This window comes from Pan troglodytes, chromosome 18 (genome assembly GCF_028858775.2).
Source record: "Pan troglodytes isolate AG18354 chromosome 18, NHGRI_mPanTro3-v2.0_pri, whole genome shotgun sequence".
NCBI classification, from domain to species: domain Eukaryota; kingdom Metazoa; phylum Chordata; class Mammalia; order Primates; family Hominidae; genus Pan; species Pan troglodytes.
In genome coordinates, this window is record NC_072416.2 from 53641765 (window position 1) to 53665988 (window position 24224).

The 24224-nt window shown below is 47.5% G+C and overlaps 1 protein-coding gene across 5 annotated transcripts in view; it reads left to right on the forward strand.

Annotated features, from left to right (window-relative positions):
• SLC6A2 (solute carrier family 6 member 2) overlaps positions 1–13145 on the forward strand; it is a 48279-nt gene extending 35134 nt beyond the window's left edge. For 2 of the 5 annotated variants that reach the window (XM_009430817.5, XM_054668415.2), the window contains 10 exons: positions 851–985; positions 2947–3050; positions 4214–4338; positions 5161–5273; positions 6833–6961; positions 7405–7504; positions 8488–8588; positions 9073–9240; positions 10795–10866; positions 11255–11436. In XM_009430817.5, the coding sequence (XP_009429092.2) occupies positions 851–985; positions 2947–3050; positions 4214–4338; positions 5161–5273; positions 6833–6961; positions 7405–7504; positions 8488–8588; positions 9073–9240; positions 10795–10866; positions 11255–11278 (1071 nt within the window). In that variant the 3' untranslated portion in view covers positions 11279–11436. Of the gene's footprint in view, positions 1–850; positions 986–2946; positions 3051–4213; positions 4339–5160; positions 5274–6832; positions 6962–7404; positions 7505–8487; positions 8589–9072; positions 9241–10794; positions 10867–11254 lie in introns of all 5 variants that reach the window. The other 3 variants (XM_063797828.1, XM_054668416.2, XM_001167725.7) reach the window with 2 other exon arrangements.
• The last annotated feature ends 11079 nt before the right edge of the window (positions 13146–24224 follow it).

Below are 24224 nucleotides of genomic sequence, written 5' to 3' on the forward strand. Positions count from 1 at the left end.
TTCTGCTTTCTGCCCAGCCACATTCCTTCCTGGGCAATGTGCTTAGGAAAGAAAATATGCTTAAAGGGGGATAAAGAAAAAAAGGAAGAGGTAAACATAAGGGAGAGAGTGGAGGAGAGGGAGATGAGGGAGGGGAGAGCAAGAAGAGGGAGGGAGGATGGGAAGAGAGAAAAAGGGGGGGAGGGGAGAGGGAGAGAGAGAGAGAGAGAGAGAGGCTGAGATTTCTAAATATCCTGCCAGTCAGATAGGTGCATGCAGCAACCAGTAGCAATGGTGTGATGGACACAGGACTGATGGGGAAAGGGGAGAGCACAAAGGTGGGTGTACTTAGTTCTGTCTGGTTCATGAACCACACCTTAATCTAGGCAATCCTTTGCCAATGCCTGTATTCATAGCAACACTCGCACAACTTCAATGACAGGTACCTCACCACCTCTCTAGGCTCTTTTCCTTTAGAGAGCTCTATATTTGGGAAAGTTCTTCATTTTATGGAGTCAGGAGTCTTTTCTTGAAGGAGTCAGGAGAGGTGGCTTTGTAGATGAGGAGGCGTCTGGTGCTATGAGGACCTAGTCTTTGCCCTTGGCTTTCATCATAGTGCTATCCCCACTGCGGCTGACTCTCACCCTGGGTTCTGAGCTTCTCTAGGGTGTGACCTATGTCCGTTTGCTGGTCTAGCCCTGGATTCTGGCTCAGGGCCTTGCCTAGAGCTGGAACTTGTAGCATGTGCTTTGGGTAAAGGAAGGTGGGAAAGAGCATGACTGGCTCCCTGGGAAAGGGCTCTGTGCCCCACCAGCCCGCCATGGGATTGGGGCCAGAGCGAGGCTCTCACCTGAACTTATCCATTGCCCAGGTGGTGTGGATCACAGCCACGCTGCCTTACTTCGTGCTGTTCGTGCTCCTGGTCCATGGCGTCACGCTGCCCGGAGCCTCCAATGGCATCAATGCCTACCTGCACATCGACTTCTACCGCTTGAAAGAGGCCACGGTCAGTGCTCAGTGACCACCAAGCCTTGGGCCAGGCTTGTGGGAGGGTTTTCAGGAGAAGGTGATGATGGAAAATCTGGTCCCAGCTCTGCCACAAATGTGCAGTGTAGCCTTGGACAGGATCCTTCCCTGTCTGAGGTGCAGCTTCCCCATCTGACCAATGCGGATTTGCACCTGACAGTCTCCATAAGCCCACCCATGTCTGGAGGCCTGGGATTCTGTGGTTCCATCTGGTGGTCTTCACAGACTACTCTTTTTGAGGAGAGAAATTCCCTGTGAAGAGGACATGATGTCCTGGGACCTTGCTCTTGCCCTGTGCCCACAGCTCCCTAGCCCACCCCAGCCATTCCATGCCCTCTTTCTACTCTTGGATCCCCAAACCTAGTCTTTGCCACCATCCTGTGATGTCAGCACAAGGATAGTCTTAGCCACCAGGGACGCCCTGCCAACTCTCTTCCCCAACACCCTCATCCAACCACTCCCCCTGTCCAGAGGCCCAAACTATGGTGAAAGTGGGTGAATTTGGTAGTGGAGTCCAGCGCAGAGCAGTGATGGTGGGAGCAGAGACAATCACAGAGGTACTCAGTACCTTGAGCATCTTCAGATAACTGCTGAGATTACTTCCAGCCTCCTCTTGCAGGGCCCCTCAGTGAGTACACCTCAACATGCTATCTTACAATTCTCCAGGGTTTCTTTATTTGAACCCATAATAATCCTGGCAGGCCCCAGCAGCACAGGATGAAGAGGGATGCATCCCGATATACATCTCCATAGTTGTAATGCTCCAACACACTGCAATGTTATAGACCGGTAACCAAGAGAAAACCTATTTTCATAGTAGCAGCCAGAAAGATAACAGAGCATAAGACATGAATCAGCCTCATAAATTGCAAAATAAGTCAGACTTCTATTTGTTCTGTGACTGTTTATGCCAAACCTTTCAGATGTGTAGAAGCTGAGCCCTCAGTGCAGTCTCAAGGAGCAGATCTGTCTTCCCCCATCAGATCATGTTGCCCTCTGTTTGCACAGGCATCTCTGAAATCTGAATTGCAAGGCTGGGCGCGGTGGCTCATGCCTGTAATCCCAGCACTTTGGGAGGCTGAGGCAGGCGGATCACTTGAGGTCAGGAGTTCAAGACCAGCCTGGCCAACATAGGGAAACCCCGTCTCTACTAAAAGTACAAAAATTAGCGGGGCATGGTGGCACGCACTTGTAATCCCAGCTACTCAGGATGCTTGAACCCAGGGGGTGGAGGTTGCAGTGAGCCAACATCATGCCACTGCACTCCAGCCTGGGTGACAGAGTGAGACCCTGCTTAAAAAAAAAAAAAAAAATCTGAATTGCAGCTTAGTCTGAGTGGGTGAGGTATAATTATCCCCATTATACAGATGAGGAAACAGACAGAGAGAAGTGAACTTGACCAGGGCTAGAACATGAGGCAGAGAAGGTGGAAAGGAATTCAGATCTTCAGGCCTCCAGCCATGTGCTTTTATCACCCAATGGATGAAATAAGTAAGCCCCATTGGCCCCCAAGGAGTCACCATTGTCTATGGCTTGTAGAAGCCTCCTAGGAATGGTCCTCGCTTTCTGAAAATGCCATCTCTGTAACTCCTAAGATGGCCATACCCTCTGTTCTTGCCCCATTCACACTCTAGCCTAGAACTTTTCATTTTGTTAACTTTCTTTGAAAATCAGGGCGTGAAATTGAGTGAATGAGTTCCTACAGGGTGAGCTCACTCACGACTACCCAAGGCTGGGAGATGCTAGAGAGGCCCAGTCTCTCTCTGCAGTTGTTTTGTACAGGATGCAGGGGAGGGAGTTGCCAGGGCTGCCCATCTCTTGTTCAGACCATGTTTCCTCTGGTCTCAGAGCATCCCCAGGGTTTATCAGCCCTTCCAGAGCAGTGAGGTGTTCCAGTGTTGTAGGAAGCAGAGGCTGATGGCTTTTGTCTGCTGGTTTCAGGTATGGATTGATGCCGCAACTCAGATATTTTTTTCCTTGGGGGCTGGATTTGGAGTATTGATTGCATTTGCCAGTTACAACAAATTTGACAACAACTGTTACAGGTAAGATTCTTCTCAGAATTCCAAGAAGCTCTAAATCCTGGGGATTGACTCTTGTGGGGTGGCAGAGAGGGGTCTGGTCTGGAAGCCAACTCTCCCTGGGCAAGCCAAATTTTCTTCTTGTGAAACATCCTGGGCATTCTATAAACTGCGACATGGCCTCTGAGGGTCCTGATGACCACATTTCATTTCAGGATGCCTCGTAAACAAATGTGAGGTGTGGAACTGGGAAATTTGAGGTTACCACCACTGAGAGATGGGTAGTTATGACAGAGGAGAACTGTGAAGATTTCAGTATGGACTCTGTCCATCAGATGCCCAGGCAGGCAGGGGTGGAATATCGCAGCTGCTGAGGGCCTGGCAGGGTCAGAAGTGAGACTGCAGGGGAGACTGAGACTCAGAAGACCATGATCTAGCTCAGTTCAGGAAGCACTCAATGCTACCTCCTGCTGGCCCAGTGCTGTGGGGACTTCAGGCACAGGCACAAATTTGGGTCCACTTCCATTACACTCCATCCAAGGCTTAAGGCAGAATCACAGTGTCTTTGGTACATGACAGAGTCCAGTGAATTCATACCAGCGGGACAGGCTATAGGGAGGTAAGGAAATGGTGTGATCAGCCCCCTGATAGAAGACAAGCCAGTGCATGGAGGTGAATTTGAGATGAGCCTTGGAGGATAGTTAGGATTATGCTAGGCAGACGTGGAGTGGACTGCATGCACTGGGGGAGAAGGGGGACAACACAGGCAAACGCAAGGAAGTGGTTTGTTTATGGACCAATTTATGGTTTGTTCAGAGTACACCTTGGGAGTCATGGAAGATAAATATATAAGGAAGGTTGGGTCTTCTTAGCAAAGCTCTTGAATGACAGGATGAGGAGTTGGGAGGCACTGGGGAGCAGCCATGGAAGGTTTGTTGAAGGAGGCTGATGACTCAATTCCCTGGCAGGAGTAGACTCTGGTATCAGGCTGTTGCATCCATAAGCAGTTAGCCTACTTCCTGCACCAGTGATGGTGAGGCCCTGTATCCATGTGGCAGCAAGAGCTGCTGAAGGGGGGATGGCCTTTGAGGCTGGGGCCAGGCTGCAGGTTCTATAGCCAGTCCAGCAGTCAAAACACAGGGTTGAGGGTGTCAAGGGACTTGACCTCACTGTGCTTCTTCCCCCAGGGATGCCCTGCTGACCAGCAGCATCAACTGTATCACCAGCTTCGTCTCTGGGTTCGCCATCTTCTCCATCCTTGGTTACATGGCCCATGAACACAAGGTCAACATTGAGGATGTGGCCACAGAAGGTGGGTGGGCAGCCCACCTGGGCCCCAGCCCACTGAGGCAGGAGCTGAGAAGCCCACCTTATTCTTGGCTGCATGGCTCTTCCGTGGCTGTAGGAACACTGGGTTGTCCATGGAGGTGTCCAAACCACCCATGTGATTGACTTTCCTTTGAGGTTATTAGTGGGAATTCCAGGCAGTCACAGTCCCCATGCATGTAGGAGAACCTTCCTCTGAGTCAGGGTGGAAGGAACGGATTTTGGACTGTCCTCTCTGTACCAGCCCTGGGCTAAGCACTTGACATACCTCCACTTAGTTCTCACAAGGCTGCTGGGCAAGTGTCAATAGACTCACTTTACAAATGGGAAGACTGACATGCAAGCTAAATACATTGTCTGGCGTCACCCAGCTAGTGAGCAATTGTGCAATAGTATTCACACCCCAATCAATCCAGCTCTGGAGCTTGTGTCCTTCCCTGCAGCTTCCCATATCCTTATGGCCACAGAGAAGCTGAGACCTGGGGAAGGGCTACCTCTAATGCACTCCGAGGACCCCAAGCTTTAGTGAGTAAGAGTGGATCCCTTATAGAGTATAGCAGGTGGGGTTTGCAGCATGTAGCCTGTAGCTGTCCAGGCAGGGAACTGCTCTCCAGACTGGCTGTTGGGGGTCAACCTCTCCGATGCACAGGTGAGCTGTAAGTTCCTGCTGACTTCATCTGTTATCTCTAGACCTGTGTTCTGTCCGCCCACACATGACCGAACAATTGGGCCCCCAGATACTCCCCTATCATGTGCAGCTCAGACCAATGGTTTCAGCCATTGATGAGGTCCTTGATGTTTCTTACAGGAGCTGGCCTAGTGTTCATCCTGTATCCAGAGGCCATTTCTACCCTGTCTGGATCTACATTCTGGGCTGTTGTGTTTTTCGTCATGCTCCTGGCGCTGGGCCTTGACAGCTCAGTGAGTGACCCTGCTTAGGATACCTATCCCCCATCCCACTGGGCCTGACCCCCTGCCCCAACACACAGTGCTGGGCCTGAAGTTCCCACTATTCAAACACCAGGTTAACAGTTGTTTCCAGAAGGCCCTATTTAAATGCAGACAAAAAAAGTGAGTCCTCACTCAAAAAGATAAGACTTAGGCCAAAGCCAAGAACCACAGGAACCCCTTTGACATCTCGGAAATCCAAAAGAAGAGGCTTCAGATAAGCCAGCCCCACACTGTCCTCTTGCAGGTGGGGAAATGATTCAGAGGCAACACAGATAAAATCTTGTGCTCTAAACAAGCATTTTCTCATTATATTTTATTATCAATAATCAATAGGCCAGGCATAGTGGCTCACGCCTATAATCCCAGGGCTGTGGAAGGCCGAGGTGGAAGGATTGCTTGAGGCCAGGATGTCAAGACCAGACTGGGCAACATAGGGAGACCCCCGTCTCTATAAAAAATTTTAAAAATTAGCTGAGCATGGTGTTGTATGCCTGTAGCCCTAGCTACTCAGGAGGCTGAGTTGGGAGGATCACATGAGCCCAGGAGTTGGAGGCTGCAGTGAGCTATGATTATACCACTGCACTTCAACCTGGGTAGAGTGAGACCTGGTTTCTAAAAAACACCTCAAAACCCAAACAAACAAACAAAAACATTTTGAACCCAATAGTTTCTTACATCCTTTTATTTTATCCAAATGTAAGATTGGATTTACTGACATCTTTTTAAATCTATGTCTACCCTTAGTACCTCATGCCTGGACATTTGCAAAAAATCTTATGGAAGGGCTGGCACTTGGTTTTCCTCCCACTGCCTTTTGCTTTCAGTCAGCAGATCTGCCAGGAGCAGGGAGTTGAGAAGGATTTTGAGGCTGCTTCTGGGCTTATAATGAAGAATACTGATTTTGATTAACAGTGTCTGCCAAGAGGAGGGGAGAGGAGAGGAGAGTGGTAGCTTGCATGCTTCTTGTCTGCCCTCACATTGTCCTCATAAGGAAGCAATCTGCCCATAGCAGTGGGATATGAGACCCTTTCAGACTCTAAGAGTCTGGAGTTTGAAGTGACCACTTTGCTTGATCATTAGAAAGGCAGCCAAAAATCCTTATCAAAAACTGCTACCTGAAGTTCCCATCACTAGAAGCTCTTCTGCAGGAGTTGTTTCCAGAGACACTTATTGACATGTAAATGTATGACATGGGTTTTGGTGTTTTACTGCTTTCACTCCACTATCAGCTTATCTGTACCCACTCAGGCTGAGTGAGTGTCAGGAGACAGGTAGCTGTTGAGTAGGGGAGACAGGTGTTGACTTAACCCTCACCCTCTCCCACGTAGTTTCTGAGTTCTGAGTTTGCCTGAGAACAGGACAGAAATGTGACGAGAGGATGGGGAAGGCAGGACGTGCTGATTTCTCGAGAGAGGCAAGGCAGCCTACATGAGTCCTGGGCTGCAGGAGGCTCTAGGAACCCTGGGGCCTGAGACTGAGGTCCAGGGAGACCCTAATTCCTGCACCCCACCCCTCCTGGTTCCCTCCAGATGGGAGGCATGGAGGCTGTCATCACGGGCCTGGCAGATGACTTCCAGGTCCTGAAGCGACACCGGAAACTCTTCACATTTGGCGTCACCTTCAGCACTTTCCTTCTCGCCCTGTTCTGCATAACCAAGGTAAGTAGGGGCTGGGCTCTGGGTCACCTGGGGGCCTCTGAGGCCGCATTTCAATAAAGTCAAACATTCCTAGCCTTAGAACTGGGGCTGAGCTCAGGGAGAACAATGCAGGATCCAGCATCCTCAATTCAGCGGCCTGACCCACTAGGGTTAGGCCCAGTAGTCTTCTTCCATCTCTGATGCTGAGGATTCCATTCAGCCCTGTTAATTGCTTATTGACTTGAGGGGCAGCAAAAGTCCCTTTGGAACCTATCTAACTCTTTATTGGCTGAAACTGAGGTGACTGTAACGTCAATACAACAGCACCACAGCCCTATGCCCTGAGTTTTCAAATAGAGCTCCGAGCAAGTGGGACAGGGGGCCGGTAAGAGTTGACAGACACAACGATCAGTTCCCACATTTGACCAAAGAGGGCCTCTTGGCTTCTTCTCTCCCTGTGCCAGGGTGGAATTTATGTCTTGACCCTCCTGGACACCTTTGCTGCGGGCACCTCCATCCTTTTTGCTGTCCTCATGGAAGCCATCGGAGTTTCCTGGTTTTATGGTATGTGAGTGTGTGGAAAAGCCTCAGCTCCCAGTCCTCCTAGAATCCTGCACCTGGAGGTGCAGGGAGGCCTTCCATTTCCAGGACAGCCACCTAAAATTCCAGAGTCCAGCAAGTCACTTATTGGGAACAAATCTCAATCCTCGGCTCATCTTTGGATGAACCTGCCCTTAACAGGAGGCTGCAAAGGCCCCTGAGCATCAACTCCTAAAAGAGGAACCCTTAGGAAAATGCTGACCCCTGAGTCATATAATTCATCCTACCAGGGGGTTGTCAGATTTAGCAAACACAACACGGGTTGCCTAGTTAAACTTGAATTTCAGATAAATAACAAATAATTATTTAGTATAAGTATAGCTCAAATATTGCATCGGACATACTTAACCTAATTTTTTTCATTATTTATGTGAAATTCAAACTTAACTGGGTATCTTGTATTTTTTCTGGCAAACTTATTCTGGAACGGAACTGAGAGAATATTTTACAAACCCTTAAATGTGTTAATTGTTTGTTTTTCCCCCCCAAGTGTCACACCAACATGTTAGTCCTGTTCTCACTCTGCTGCCACTCAGAAAGAGATTCAATGGAAGAGTCTGGGCTCTCCTATCAGATTGAAGTCAGGGAATGTGCTGTATGCATAGTTGTTGTTATTGTCAGAGCAAGAGTAACCAAGAGGAAAGAGCTGGGCTTTGGAGTCAGGCCAACTGGCTCTGGAATTTGGGGCAAATCCCCTCACCTCTTTGAGCCCAGGTTTCCCTCTGACAGGTGAATTGGGGTGGCACATGAAAGGGGATACTGTCCTAGAGTTTGTCCTCTCCCTCATTCTGCATTACAAAGTTCCCATCCCCGAGTCTCCCTAGTTCCAGGGTATCAGCATCTTGCCTCACTGTCCTGCTCTCCACCTGGGGCCAGAACCTCATGGGAGGACCTGGCCCTGGCTGTCATGGGGGCCATGGTAACAGGCCTGCCCTGTGTGTGCACAGGAGTGGACAGGTTCAGCAACGACATCCAGCAGATGATGGGGTTCAGGCCGGGTCTATACTGGAGACTGTGCTGGAAGTTCGTCAGTCCTGCCTTCCTCCTGGTGTGTAGTGTCTGCAGGGAAGCCCCGCATGTGGGGAGGGGGCTGTGTCCAGGATGGAGCTGGGTGAGGATATTTGCTTCTTAGGGGAGGAGGCTCTGGGATCCAGAGGCCCTGGTCATGCAGAGGGGTCACTTGGGATGCTTGGCCGTGTGGATAACGTGGTAGACATCCACCTTACTAGGGGGTTCTCCAGCTGGGGCCAGGTCCCCGGGGGCTGTTATGCCTTCTCCAAAGTCATCTTCTGTTCTTCCTCTTTTCTTGCTCCCTGTCATATCTGCCTCCTTTTGATTATCACTTGCTTCTTGAATTCTTTCTTATTTCTCCATCTCTTTCTCTTTTCCCCTCCTTCCTTATTTCCTCCCTTTGCTGTGATGCTCACTTCTCTTCATTTCTCTCCCACCTTTCTTCCACCTCCTTCTCTCTTTCCTTTCTTGTCTCTCTTCTGTCCTGTCTTCCTTTCTCTCCCTTCTTTGCCCATCTCTAGTTCGTGGTTGTGGTCAGCATCATCAACTTCAAGCCACTCACCTACGACGACTACATCTTCCCGCCCTGGGCCAACTGGGTGGGGTGGGGCATCGCCCTGTCCTCCATGGTCCTGGTGCCCATCTACGTCATCTATAAGTTCCTCAGCACGCAGGGCTCTCTTTGGGAGGTGAGCTCTGGTCCTCCCCAGGGGAACAGGGTGGGAGGGGGCTGAGGGGGAAGACGGGACGACTCTCATTCCTGTTGGGATGGGGGAAGGGACAGAGGGACACAGACACTAGGGTCAAATGGACCCACCTCATTGGCCAGGTTATTTTCCCCCATGAGCCTCAGTTTCCACATCTGTATATTGAGGATAATATTACGTACCCCAAAACAAAAAGGAAGTACTTAGCACAGTGTCTAGCGCACAGGAGGTGTTCAGTACGTGTTACTTGGGGGTGAGCTCAGCCCTGGAGTTCACTAAGGATTGATTAGACAGACTGCCTGAACCCAGCTCACTGTGATGTCTCTGTCTAAGATTTGTCATTTCCCAAGATGTCCCAGCTCTCCCCATCCAAGCCCACTGTGATCTGCTCCTTCTGGTTTTCACCTGCCTCTTTCCAGAACCTAATAATCTGATCAGCCTAAACCAGAGATTTCTGAACTATTTCTTTCTATGCGTTCTGCATATATGTCAATATTTATACATATGTATATATGTACATGTGTGTGTATATACATACATATATATACACACACACACACATTTATATAAATATTTAGGAAACTGCCCTTTATTCTGAAATTATGTCACTCCTATTTGATTAAAATACCCTTTCTTTCATAAACTAATAGTGATAATCTTTTCCTCATATCCTTACTTTACAAAACAAAGATGATTTCATTCCTTCATTCCTTTATCCACTCACTTGGAAGGTATTTATTGGGACGCAGATATGTGCTGGGTAGTATTTGAGGCACTAGACAAAAATTCCTGCCCTTATGGAGTTCACATTCTAATCAAGGGCAGGTAAACAAAATGAGGATGGAAGGCATCCTTGGGAGCCACGCGGAAACTCAAGGAAGGGAGTAACAGACAGACAGTCCCCACCCTCATTCTTTGTGATACATTTCCTGTCTGTGAAATCCCTAAGTCTGGTTCCGGGTCACTGGGAGGATCAGTGTTCAGTGACCTCATTCTAGACATGGGAACTGGGACCTGAGCCTTCTATTCTCCACACTTTGGGAGTGGAGAGGCTTCCCGCTATCAGTGATCAATTGTTGGTTCAGAACACATGGCTTGAGACCCCACAAGTGCCTCCACTGCAGGAGGGCTTTCCTGATTCCCTGCAGGGCCAGAGGCTTCCTTCCACACTCTCCCTGCTGCACTTTCTCCATTCTGGGTCTAAGATGATGTGTGTGTTTGTTCATTGCCAGTCCCTTACATGGGCGGTAAGCTCCCCCAAAGTAGAGACTGTGTGGGTCTCCTTCAAGTCTGGATCCACAGGGCCTAGCCCCATGTCTGACCACAGTAGGCAGCTCAAGAAACAGTGTCTGGATGAGTGACTCAATGGACCAGCTCCACAAGCAAAGCTGGAGGTGTCTTGTACAGACCCCAAATGCTATCCATGTGGGGCTGCAGGATCAAATAGCAGGTGGCCCTCATCTGGGGGTGCAGCCAGGCTGCCAGAAGGGTGTCCCCGGGCCAAGCTGAGGCCTCCTCCCCTTCTCTTCCTTTCAGAGACTGGCCTATGGCATCACGCCAGAGAACGAGCACCACCTGGTGGCTCAGAGGGACATCAGACAGTTCCAGGTGGGTGAAGCCTAGACCCCTGGGGTGGAGATTACAAGGGCGGGCCCTGGCTGTTCCCTGCTGTGCACTGCCCAAGGCTAGACATCACATCCAGAAAACCCAGAAACCCAGTGTGAGCTGCCTTTTCCCCTTGGAAACATCGGGATGGGGGACAGGGAGGCTCCCCTCTAGCCCATGGCCCCAGGCTTGCCCTGTGACTTTGGGGAGGTTCTGCTGCCCTTTCTGGGCCTCTGTGACAGTTAGGGAATCAACTTGCACGTTCCCTGAGGTCCGTGAAGGAAGGGGGTGTTTTTCTGCCTCCTCTCTACCTCCTGCTGCCCCCGCCAGCTGGCCCTTGCTCCTTTCTGTCCCCACCATGTCATCAAGTCCTCGCTGTCTTTCTCTGCAGTTGCAACACTGGCTGGCCATCTGAGCCTGCCTGGAGGAGGAGGAGGAACCCCCATGCCAATGTCCAGGTCACAGGCATCCGCTGCGCTCCCACCTCGGACACCATCTTGGGATTCCTCCCCTGGAAGTTGTCCTTTCTGATCCTCTCTTCTTTTCCCATTTACAAATGATTTCGTGACTGTAGTTTTTGTTCACCTTCTGTGCATCTGGCCTGGGGGCTGTTAGCTCAGAGGAGAGGAGCAAACAGGAAAATGACTTCTGTTCTGTCCCCGCTGTTTTGGGGGAAGTCTCTCCCACTTTGGGATCCTGCCGAAGCTAGGTTCATGAGGTCGGAAATCCCCACCACATTTGCCTAGACTTTGGGCACAGAAGTTCTTAGTCCACCAAATCAGAGAGAGGATGGGCTTTTGATCAGATACCCCCCCGCAAAAAAAACAAAAACAAAAACTAAAGCAAAAATCAAACAAAATCTGGCTGAGTTTAGTGGGGTGGTTGGGGAAGGTACATAGACCCTCCTCTTGCCCACCCTAGACAGCCCTCTCATGTCTGAACCTCAGCCTGGGAGTTAGATTTATTTGTCTCTAAAATGAAGTCAGTGGATAGATGCTTTGAGGGATTTTGAGTAGAAACATTCATAGTTAATTTTCACACTGGCCAATCTGAGTTTGATGTGTGTGTTCTGGAACATTCCTCCAGCTTTTGGTGGTCAGATGGCCCAGAGATATGGGGGCCAGGAGGAAGAGGGTAAATGAACCACAGTGAGCAGGTTCTAGGAGGTACCTACATCAGACAAGCTGGTGGAGGCCACATGGCAAGCCACATCTACTGAGGCCTCATGCTGCTCTTGCTCTGTAAGACACGGAGCCCAGAAACCCATCTGCACTTCCTGAGACCTGCCTGGGGAAACGGGGGCAGGGACCAAGTGAGGCCTCATGTGTGTCTTCACCGTGCTGTCCTCACAAGGCCAGGTGGGTGCCCAAAGGGAGCCTGACAGGCTGTTGTGTTAATTTATTGTTCTTGCACACCTGCACAGCCTCCCTCTGGGGATCCCACCTGGAGTGGACCAGGGGTCTTGAGAAATGGAGAGTTGGCTGCAAAAACTCTCATGCACTAGATGTGGCACCTTGGAGGGCAGGGTGAGACAAGCAGCCCAGAAATACTCTCTCAAGTGGAGGGGAGAATTTTGGGAGTGGATGGGACAGTTTGGTGGTTTCAGAGAATTTCTAGGTTTCTACTTGGATCTACTTATGATACAAACTTGCACTTGGTGCCCTCTGGTGGTGGTTAGTTTTAGTTCCGTAAGAGAAATGATTCCTAGTTTGCTAAATTGGTGGCATCTTTGGGAGGGGTTTCTGTTTATGGTTAGAGTCTCTTACACCCTTGTTGGAGGGATTCTTATTCTGACTGTGGGAGCTCCTGTTGCAGGATCTTGGGAAAAAATAAAGAAGCCGCTGCATTCGCACGTCAAGAAGGTGCTTTGCCTCAAATTGGGGTGTTGTTGAGCCTGGTGGTTCCTGCATGAAGAGGATTATGAGGAGACCAGGGTGGGGCAGGGAGACGGTTTTGTCTCCCAGGGTCCTGAGGTTTCCTTGCTGGGTCGGGGTCCTCAGGTCATTCTATAGAGAAAAGAGGGAAAATCAGGAGACTTTGAATCTTTCCGTATAAAAAGGTCAGCTGAATGCCTGAGACAGCCCAGGTGGCAGGTGTCTTGGAGCCCTGTGAACAGTGAGGCTTAAGAATGGAGAACAATCAGGTCGGGGTCTGGGCCCCATTAGTGACTTTATATCCTCCCATAAAAGGTAACTTCTTCCTAGGTGTTACCATTTTTCTTTTCGTTTTTTGTTTTTGTTTGTTTGTTTGTTTGTTTGTGTGTAATAAAGCACTTTTATGCACATTACCTGCCATCTGCCCGGTGAGGACTGCAGGGCTATAGCTTCTATCTCCCCATTTCCCAGGTGAGAGAACCAAGGCCCAGCATTTTAGTCACTCTTGCTCAAGGTTTTTTAGCAACTAACAGATCGAGTTGGGCCTTCAATTCACATCCACTGACTCTCAGCCCAGATTATTTTGAATATTCTCTGCACAATAGGGTTCACCCCACCCAGGGCTGTCATTTTTAAAAAACTCATTCAAACAGCAAAGGAAAATTTCTTAGCAAAAGAACAATGTGTTGGAGGATGGGAAGGGGCGAGAGAATGCCATTTATTTTCCTCTAGCTGGTTTCCAGAGAGGAAATTATTTAGCTGCTCTCTTTTGATGAAAATAATCACTCTTTTGAATAGTTGGATGTGAAAAGCTGAGTCTACTTGGTTGAAATGAGAGCAAACAGTCAGCAAAGCCTTGTGCATTAGAGCAGGGTCGTGCTTCCGAGAGAGCCTGCCATTTCCTCTTTGCCATCTGCATGTGGCCCCTTCTGCCTCCAGACATTTGTCCCGGGGTGAATCGGAGATGTGGTGCTAGCTGAACCAACACCAAACCAACGCAATGGTGCTGCCTTGCGGCGGAAGTTGGCTCCTGAATCTGGGATGGGAACCTGGCTCCAAGCCTGGGTCCCCTGGGAGGGTGGGGGTACCCAGAAAGCCCTTGGAAGTTCTCGGGGAGGTGCTTGGAGATCATTTGGGTTTACCTTTCCACCGACATTTAATGGAGAGAGAGTATGGGCTTTACGTTAAGTCATCTTTGACTTCCTTTTTGTAGCTTGTTTTTAATAGCAGAGGTCACCCGGGACAAGGGTGCTGTGTACTGTATATGACACTTGACGCATTTGATATTTTGTCAGGTTTTTAAAGAATTATTATTTTTCATGAAATGTAAAATATCAGTTTGAGAACATCACATTTACATCTACTCAATGTCTAGTTATTTAGCACCCACCTTTTAGCTTTCATTCTAGATGAAAACGAGACAAGGGAGAAGGAGAGCTACCAACTCTTGCCAGATATCCTGCTGAACAGAAATCCCCGAAGCTGCCTTAATTCTCAAAAGGAGTTACCGCTCAGATGGGAGCCAGTTCCTGCTATATGATCTGTTTTCCAGCCTCGCTAATGTGAGACTGAAGCATTCTTACCAAAGAAATCATTTCCTAGTAAAGAAGCCCATTGAACTCACTTTATTTGTTTATTTCCTTCGAAAGCCACAGAAGAGAGAAAAACAGAGAAGATGTGTAGTGTGGCGGAAAAAGCACAGCATATAGTTTTACAGACTTGGGTCTGCAGCTGACTAGCTGGGTGGCCTGGGGATAGTGGCTTCATCTTTTGGGGCTTCAAGATTCTTTGTCTTTAAAATCAGGGGTTATATCAGATCATCAAAGTTCCCATTCCATTAAAGAAAACCCTGCATGTATCCATAATGATGCTCTCCTGTTAAATTTACAATGAAGGAAACACATCACTTAACTGTAAGAATTTCCCAAAATGAACTGATGACCAGTGATCTCTCTATCAGAGAAATGTCAGATTTCTAGCCTCCAGAACTTTGATTTTTCGGGACATTCAATAGTTCCTCTTTCTCAGATATTTTTCAACTGATGCCAGAAACACTTGGTATTTGTTTTCAATCCAACCCTTTTGTTTTGAGGCTTTGGAGGGTAACACGTTGTCATACCCTGTGAGTCCCAGGATCCGCAGCTCTGCTGTGGTCTCAGAAGCCACTGAAACATTGGTGAATGTGAAGTCACTTTTGGGGTGCCTGCCCTCATCCCTCTGTCTCTCTGCTTCCGTGTAAATAAAGACTGTTTCAATTGTGTCCTCTCTGTGTCATGGACTGTTCCAATGTCATGCAGATTTCTGTGTCTGATTTGGATTTTAAAAGTTGTTCTCTTCGTGGAATATAAGTGTACAGAATAATAAATAATGTTTCCTGGGCTGTGTATCTGGTAGCAGAGTTCTGAATGCTTTCTTCCATGAAGGTGGAATGCTACAAATTATGTAAGGGAGGTGGGTGTGTCTACGATCAGCTTCCAACTAGTAAAGAAGAGCGTCTGGTCATAGTGACCCTCCTTTTAATCAAATAACTCTTTTTATAACCTATGGAAAAGGAGATTGGAAGGAGTTAAATCTGTAATCTTAGCTTTGAGATTAACATATATTTTTAAATAAAAAGAGGGCACCAAGTGATACCAGGTTTAGTTTAGTTTAGTTTTCATTTCTAAGGCTGTTTCAAGGAGCTCAGAACCTCCTGTCGGATTGAATTAAATACACAATTTGGTGCGTGTGTGAATTTTTCTGGGGAGAGGGATACATTCACATTTAGACCTTAGAAGATCTAAGTCTTTGTTTGGGGAAGATGTAAGCTGAGTATTGTCATTGTTTGGAGAAGATGTGAACTTATAGGTAATTATTTTTAATGCAAGCCAGCAAGTAGATAGTGATACCAATATAAAAGAGGTGTTGTCAAATAGCTGTTCAGTCAATGTCTTCAAATATCTAAAGGCTGTCAGAGAGTGTGTGGTGGGCCCAAGTGCTGAAATGGTGCCAATGGTAGGAAATCCAGGAAGACAGCTTGCAAGATTCTACCAGAATAGAGAATGGGCTGTTGCTGGAAGTGGTAACTCCAGCTCTAGAGATATGCAAGCAGATAGCAGGCAGTGTCTCCTGGGGATGCAATGTCAGGTGGAATCGTGGGGAGGGAGGTTGCACAACCTCTAAGATTCCTTCCATTTGGAGTTCCTAGGGTTTTTTTTTTCTTTTTTCTTCTTCTTTTTTTTTTTTGACAGTCATAAGCCTGCCTTGTACAGCAGCACTGGGAGATGCAAATACATTCATGCCAAGGACCCTGGGGTAGGAGTGGTTTGGCCTCACAAATTAGAGTTGGGCAGATATCCCAGAGAGGCTATTATCATTCTGATCATTTTGTTTCAACCCAGAATTGGAGTTGGGCTTTATTATAGTGAATCAAACAGAAGGCAGCTGCACTTCTGGCATTCCCTTGTGCCTGACGAGATCTGGTAAGCAGTGGTCCTGTGGGAGGAGGGGAGGGAGGCTGGTCCAGAGAAGGAAAGGGCAGCTGTTTTGTGGGGGGTGATGGAGAATCTGGTGGCCCACGCTTCCACCCTGTCCCCTAGGCTGACAACACAGTAGGAGAAGTCGGAGCAGCACAGATAAGCCTCACCTTAGGCACTTAGTGGGCTTCTGAATTTTCCCCAATTTAATTGCACCCTATCCTACTTCTGGAGATTGGATAGCTTCATTTTTATCTCCTCCCCAAAGGCACTGATACACGTAGTCTCTATCTGGGGCTCAATTTGTTCCTCTGTACAGTGGATCGGGAGTGGTCAGAACTAAGTGTTCATGAATGGGTTTCAAAATTTTTCAGAATCTTCTGAGATTAAATTCAAACTTTTGTTTGAATGAATTTGTGCTCAATTTTGGGGAAAAAGGATCCATACATTCATCAAGTTTTCAAATATTTAAAACCCACAAGTATATATTACTTTTGGGGGCCTCTCTCTTCTGATGACACATGGCATCGGTCTCTGCCCTTCACCCCAAACTAAATGAGGATGACAATAGACCTTATTTCTGAATCTCAGTCACCCCGCATTGTGTTGACTTTGTTTTTTTTGTCTGTTTGTTTCTGAGACAGGGTCTCACTCTGTCGCCCAGGCTGGAGAACAGTGGTGCGATGACAGCTCACAGCAGTCTTGACCTCCTGGGCTCAAAGTGATCCTCCCGCCTCAGCCTCCTGAGTAGATGGGATTACAAGTGCATGCCACCACAGTTGTCTAATTTTATTTTTGGTAGAAACAGTGACTCGCTAGATTGCCCAGGCTGGTCTCGAACTCCTGACCTCAAGCAAACCTCCTGCCTTAGCTTCCTGAGTAGCTGGGATCACAGGTGCGGGCTACTGGGCCTGGCTTGACTTTTCATATCAATCATCCCACAGCAAATACCTCATTTTATTCCGTGACAATGAGCCTGCAAGATAGGCAGCAACAGGAACACCGTGCCCACTGGACAGATCAGACAACTGAGGCTGGAGCAGAGAAGTGACCCGCCTAAGGTCACGCAGCTACTGAAGGGCAAAGTCAGGTCCCCTCATGCCTGGGTCAATGCTCTTCACATTATATTCACTGCCCTATGGAAATAAGGTAGAGTGGGGACCAGACAAGTCCTGACGGGTACCACAGAACTGTGGGAAGAGACTGCAGGGCTATAAGGACTTGGTCACCTAACAGGAGCTTGTTGCAGGGTACTGGGAACATTGCTTCATCACACAGTCTCAAACAGGACTGGAAGGATCAATGCTGTTAGGGATCAATGCTCTGGAAAAATTCTGGCCCCCCAGTGTCCACTTGAGACCAACTACTCTGATGTGATGATTGAGTCATGTTGGAAAAGTCATTGCTAAGCCTTGGCTCTCCCAGCTGTGAAATGAGAATGTTGGATTGGGTGATTCTCTAAAGTCCTTTCTGTTTCTGACTCTATGAGATACACTCAGGGAGCCGGCATGAAGTTGATGGGCTAATTCATATGAAGATGTAAATGACTACTTTGTCAGGCAGACAGTGACAGATAAAGGTGGGAGTTGCTGCCTTTTGTTCACCCTATAAGTTTAGTGCGGGGCTTGGTAAACTATTTCTGTAAAGGTCTCTGTCACAACTTCTCAGCTGCTGTTGTAGCATGAAAGTAACCTTATTTATAAGTATCAGGTGGTGGGTTGGATTTGGCCTGAGGTCTGTGGTTTGCAGACCTCTGGTTAGGTGGAAAGAGTGAAGGGTCTGGAGTTGGACTAGACCTGGGTTTGAGTCTCAGCTTTACCACTGACTGCTGTGAAATCTTGGACAAGTTATGTAAAACTTCCGAAGGCTTTCTTGTTTCTGAAGAGTGAGAATAAGATTCCCACAAGAGAGTTTTCAGGAAGGTGAAACAAGGTGATGTACACTTACAGCAACTCTCTGGGGCTGCAGTACCTGGATTCAAGACCTGGTTCCATCACTCCACAGTGTGAATCCCTGGGCAAGCCACATAACTTCCCTTTGCCTCCGTTTATCATTCATAAATGGGAAAGACAGTAGTGACCCCTGCTAGGGTCATGGGGAGAATTAAATGTTAATATTGTATTCAGAATAGTATCACCTACACATTTTATCCTTTTGAGTATTTGGTTCATGTCAGCTATAGGATGAATGTATATTTCCTCCTCTCATCACCTCTGCCCATTTCAAAGGCATCCCAGCTACCACTGTGTTTTCACGAAGCCAAATCAGTGTCTGTTTCCTCGTCCTCTTGGATCCCCTCCTTAGGATGGTGCCCTCCTTAGGATGATGTCCTTGAATTTGGGTCTGGGTAGCCAAATCCAAGTTTCCCTGGGCCTGAGTGCATGCAACCACCTGGGCAGGAAGTTCAAGCTTCTGGAAATCCCAGGCTCCACAGACCTTGCCTCCTGCAGGAACCGGCTTCCCTGTAAGCCCTCAGCTGTCAGCCCCCATTAGACCACTGGCATGGGAGATATTACTCTAGGCTGGCCCTGGTCTTGGCTATGACCTGGAAAGGGAGGAGACCAGAGGGAGACTCCTCGAAGAGCTGGCAACTGTCTGGGTCCTGGAGTCCTGCTTATCAGCTGCCAGCTCTGCCAGCCTCAGGCCTGGGGAAAGCTGGGTCGGGTCAGACTAGCAGGGCATGAGGGTAAGGGTTGGGCTGCAGTACATCAAGGAGGACCACCCTGTCCCCAGAGAAGGCCCAGCAAGGGTCACAGCCTGGAATGCCCAGGAGCCACAAAGCCACCATCTCTGCAGCAGAGGGTAGTTGTTAGGTGGGGAGCACTCCACACACTCCTGCAGCTCCAGGCTGCAATCCAGACCCCAGCCCAGGAGGGGCAGACAGGAGTCAGAAGAAGAGAGGCCTAACACAGCAGTAGCACCTGGTCACAGTCAGCCCAGCAACAGGGCACCTGCGTGCCGTCCACCTCGAGCCATTCCCAGGACCCTGCTAAACCTCTTTTCTTGCACCACGGCAACCAAACTGCCTCCCTGTAGTCGCCTTTGACCCCTGACCCACATCTGCAGTCACTTGGTGGTAACAATCCCCTATCATGGGGAGAACGGACAGGGTAGGGCTGGCATTCGAGGCATACCCACTCACATAAGGAGAGCATTGCAGCTCTGGCCTGTCAAATGGACTGCAGAGCCAAACCAGGGAGTGTCAGAGACAAGATTAGGGGATCTGGGCTCCACAGTTACATTTGTGGAACCCTTGCCCTTGAGTTTTGGAATTGGAAGGACAACACAGCACAAAGAGTGTGTGGCTTCATTAAAACAGCTGAGAGGATGAGGCCACATCCTGGCCACACAAGCCCTGGAGTTCCAGGAGGACCAAGGCTTTAGGAGCATCAGCACCTTGGACAAGGCCAATTGGCTGATCTGCCTTTAATTAGCAAACAGGTTGGTTTACCTTGTGTCAGTTACTATTCTGAGCGCTTTACAAATATCAGTCACTGAACCCTCCTAACGACTCCATGAGATAGCATGATTATTCGCATTTATAAATGGGGGAAACTGAGACACAAAGAGCTGAAATAACTAGTTATTGGAACTGGGATTTGAACCCGGTAAGTCTGGCTCCAGTCTGTGTCTTTAACCATTGATCTGCCCCCTTCCCTGGTTCCCGGCCACATGGACATGACATGGTCAGGCTGGTGTGGACATGAGTCCTCCTCTACTTCCATCCCTTCTTCAATTGCAAATGCATAATACTAAATAAATAACTTATGTGTATACATATGTAAGTTGTACACATATATGTAATTTAACACACATATATGTGTTATACACATATATGCCTATTTTTAACAAAAATATGTAAATGTAAATATATATGTATACGTGTGTGTGTGTGTATATATATATACATATTTAAGTGCCTACGATGTGATAGGAAACAAACAACTTGCTCTAGATCACATAGTAAGAGGGAATTCAGTTTGGACAGAGGCTCCCTAACTCCTAGGAAAAGTATCTATCCTGGCTTCCTCCAGAAGCCCCCCAGTCCTGTACTCTCTGGTTCTTTATGCCAAATACAGGTTTAGTCTGGGCTCACTAGCCAAAAGCAAAAAGATTAGGCACATATATGTTAGGATGCAAGTGACTGCATCTAACAGAAATGTAACTATAGTTTCTTCATAAATGGGCTTTTCTTATCCTCTTGTAACAAACAGGCAATGGGTCAGGGAGAAGGTGTTGAGCAGGAAGAAGATGGAGAAGTAACTTTGGTCCTAGAGAAGGACTTCAACAGGGGCCCCTGCCTGGATGTGTCCAGAAGCCCCAGATGGCTCTGGAGCTGCTTTAAGAAGTAATAAAAAAATCGGATGCCTTCTAGCTTCTTGTTCCACTATCCATAGCATGTGGTGCTCATCCTCATGGAGAAAAGATGGTGAAGCCACCTGCAGATGCCTTGCCCACCTTTCAGGCAGGAGGAAGGGGGAGGGAGAGAAAAGGTAAAGGCAGAAGACAGTTGAGTCATCTCTTGTCACGCTGGAGGAGCATGGCTTCCCTGGAACCCCTCCACAGTCTGCCTACACCCCATTGGCCAAATCTGTGCAACACAGAACCCATGACTATAAGAGAGTCTGGAGAAGTAAGAACTTTTGCTGGGTACGTTGCTGCCCTGAACAGAATCATGGTTCTCTTAGGGAGAGGATGGGAAGGACATTGAGGAGATGCTGATCGCTGCCTCCCTCTCTGCAGCTTCCTCACCCCAGGTTCCCTCATCTGCTGAGAACAAGAGGGTCCCTGTGGAAAGCACCCTGGACAGAAAGGCCACAGATAAGGGCATCTATGTTCTATGGTCTGATATTAGTTACTCCCTTGGGCTCAAGTTGTGGGGACTCAGGACTCAGGTCTTGCAAGAGGAAGACAGACAGACCTGGGGTTGGCATTCACAGAGGCACCACTGAGCTGGCGGGTAGATATGTCCATTGAGCAGAGTATTTCTGCCCATTCTAGGTTCCCTCTCCGCTTCCCTGGCCTGACAGGTGCGTTAGTAACAACGGAGGGAGATTTCTAATTGATAATATGAGCACTACGACCACCAGGTGGCACCAACACACACTTCTGCTGCTAAGCAGAGGCTGAACCCAGACCCTTCTCAGAGCCTGTCTGAATCCTCAACACTCTCTGGAACCAGGGGAGTGAAAAGCAGTTTTGAATGAATGAAAAGATCCATTTTGTTTTGTTACTATCATATCTTGGTTGCACTCATTCGTTCATTCATTTATTCATTGATCAGAATCATACATGGTCCCACTATGTTCCAGGAAAGAACAATGGAAAACAGAGAAGGAATATTCCTGCCCGGGAGGAGCTCTCAGTCTAATGGGGAGAGGGATTGTGTGTTGATAACGAAACACTTATTGAGCACCTATTGCATGCTCATGGAAAGCCCTTTAGTGGCTCCTCATTTCCTTCAAGGTAAATTCAAGTCCTCAGCCTCTCTGTCTTCATCTCACCCCACCTCTCTGCACCATCACCCTACACTAGCTGCACATAATCCAAGCACACCCTGTCTCCCTGAGCCTCAGCCTTAGGCTCTTCCCCCTCTTTCATCTCTCTGAACCTGAATAACTTCTGTTTGTCACTCAAGATATCAGACCCTAAAAAATGCCTTTCCTAACCTATCCATCACCACATTTGCCACATTTATTGAAATGACCTTCAGGGGACCAGCAACTTTTGAGACAGGAGGCAATAACTGCTTATTCATATTTGTATGCCTGGTGCTTAGACAAGGATCTGGCACATGTAAGCCTTAAGGAGATGGTTGGGTTTATAGAGATGAATGAGACAAGGTCATCTCATAACCTAGCAGAGAAATCATGCACAGAGCCCCATGTGGGGAGATCAGAGAGGGCTCCCCATAGCAGGTGGTGCTAGAGTTGCATCTTAGGGAAATTCCAGGTCATGAGAATAGTGAAAGTGGCAGCACAGAGGCATGAATCAGTAGCAGAGAGTACAAGATCTGCAGAAATTTGCAGGGTCCAAGCAGAGGGGCTGTAGAAGAGCATAAAATTCAGAATATGAGAGACATCCTGTGCTGAGATAAGGCAGTGGAACTTTTTCCAGAAGACAAAAGGGAGCCAAGGGTTTTAGATGGGTGGAATGATATAATCATAATTGGGTGTAGATGGTGCATTAGTGAACGATTGTGGTGTAGCGAACTACCCCCAAACTTATAAAGACAACCATGTATTTAACTCGTAAATCTGTGGCCCATCTAGGAAGTTCTGCAGATACTGACCAAGCTCCGCATCTTGATTGGGTTTCCTCATGTGTCTGTAGCTGGCAGGCCAGTTGGAAAATGGTTGGTCTTAGATCGCCTCCCCTGGGATGTTTTCCTTCCATGCAGTGTCTCATTCCCCAGGGAAATCATGTGGGTTCAAGGGAGTGAGTGGACATGAGTAAGGCCTCTTAAGGCCTTGGCTGAGAACTGGCTCAGGCACTGTCATGTCTGCCATACATTATTTTGAAACCACATGCAAAAGCTGATATATAGAGAGGTGAAAACAATTGTGGCCATTCAGATGGCTCACTCTGCCTCTGTAGTGGGGAGAGTAGTGATAGAGAGACCAATTAGGAATCTTACACCAGCCCAGGTGGGAGGCAAAGGGTGGGTTTAAAACAAAGATTTTATTTTTTTAAGTTCAAATTTAACTTTTAATTGACATATAGTATTAGGTTCTTTCAAATGTAATTGCAGTTTTTGTACTGTTGAAATGTGCTATTTGATATTGGAATACATCCTTAAATAAATGTGGTTATGCTATACATGATTTTAATGCACATATTTCACTTTATTTTTTGCTAATGACTTATTACTTGCTGTTTATTTCATATTTGTTTTAGGCTATGGAAATAATGTTAGACAAAAAGAAAATTTGAATGATTTTTTTTTTAGTTGAAAATGGGTTGTAAAGCAGTGGAGACAACTCAAAACATCAACAACACATTTGGCCCAGGAACTGCTAATGAACATATGGTGCAGTGGTGGTTCAAGAAGTTTTGCAAAGGAGACATGAACCTTGAAGATCAGGAGTGTAGTGACCAGCCATCAGAAGTTAACACTGACCAATTGAGAACAATCATCGAAGCTGATCCTCTTACAGCTACAGGAGAAGTTGCTGAAGAGCTCAACTTGACCGTTCTATGATCATTCGGCATTTGATGCAAATTGGAAAGGTGAAAAACCTCAATAAGTGGGTTCTTAATGAGCTGAGCAAAAATTTAAAAAAAAGTATTTTTGAAGTGTCATCTTCTCTTATTCTATGCAACAACAATGAACCATTTCTCAACTGGATTGTGACATGTGATGAAAAGTGGATTTTATACGGCAACTGGTGACAACTAGGTCAGTGGTTGGACTTAGAAGAAGCTCCAAAGCACTTCACAAAGCCAAACTTGCACCAAAAAACAAAAGGTCATGGTCACTGTTTGGTGATCTGCTGCCAGTCTGATCCACTACCATTTTCTGAATCCCAGTGAAACCATTATATCTGAGAAGTACGCTCAGCAAATCGATGAGATGCACTGAAAACTGCAATGCCTGCGACCAGCATTGGTCAACAGAAAGGGTCCAATTCTCCACAACAACCAACTGCACATCGCACAACCAACACTTCAAAAGTTGAATGAATTGGGCTATGAAGTTTTGCCTCATCCGCCATATTTACCTGACCTCTAGCCAACTGTCTACCATTTCTTCAAGGATCTTGACAACTTTTTGCAGAGAAAATGCTTCCACAACCAGCAGGATGCAGAAAATGCTTTTCAAGAGTTCATCGAATCCCGAAGCATGGATTTTTATACTACAGGAATAAACAAACTTATTTCTCATTAGAAAAAATGTATTAATTGTAATGGTTTTTATTTTGATTAATAAATGTGTTTGAGCCTAGTTAGAATGATTTAAAATTCATGATCCAAAACCACAATTACTTTTGCACCAACCTAATAATTGTACATATTTATGGGGGCATGTAGT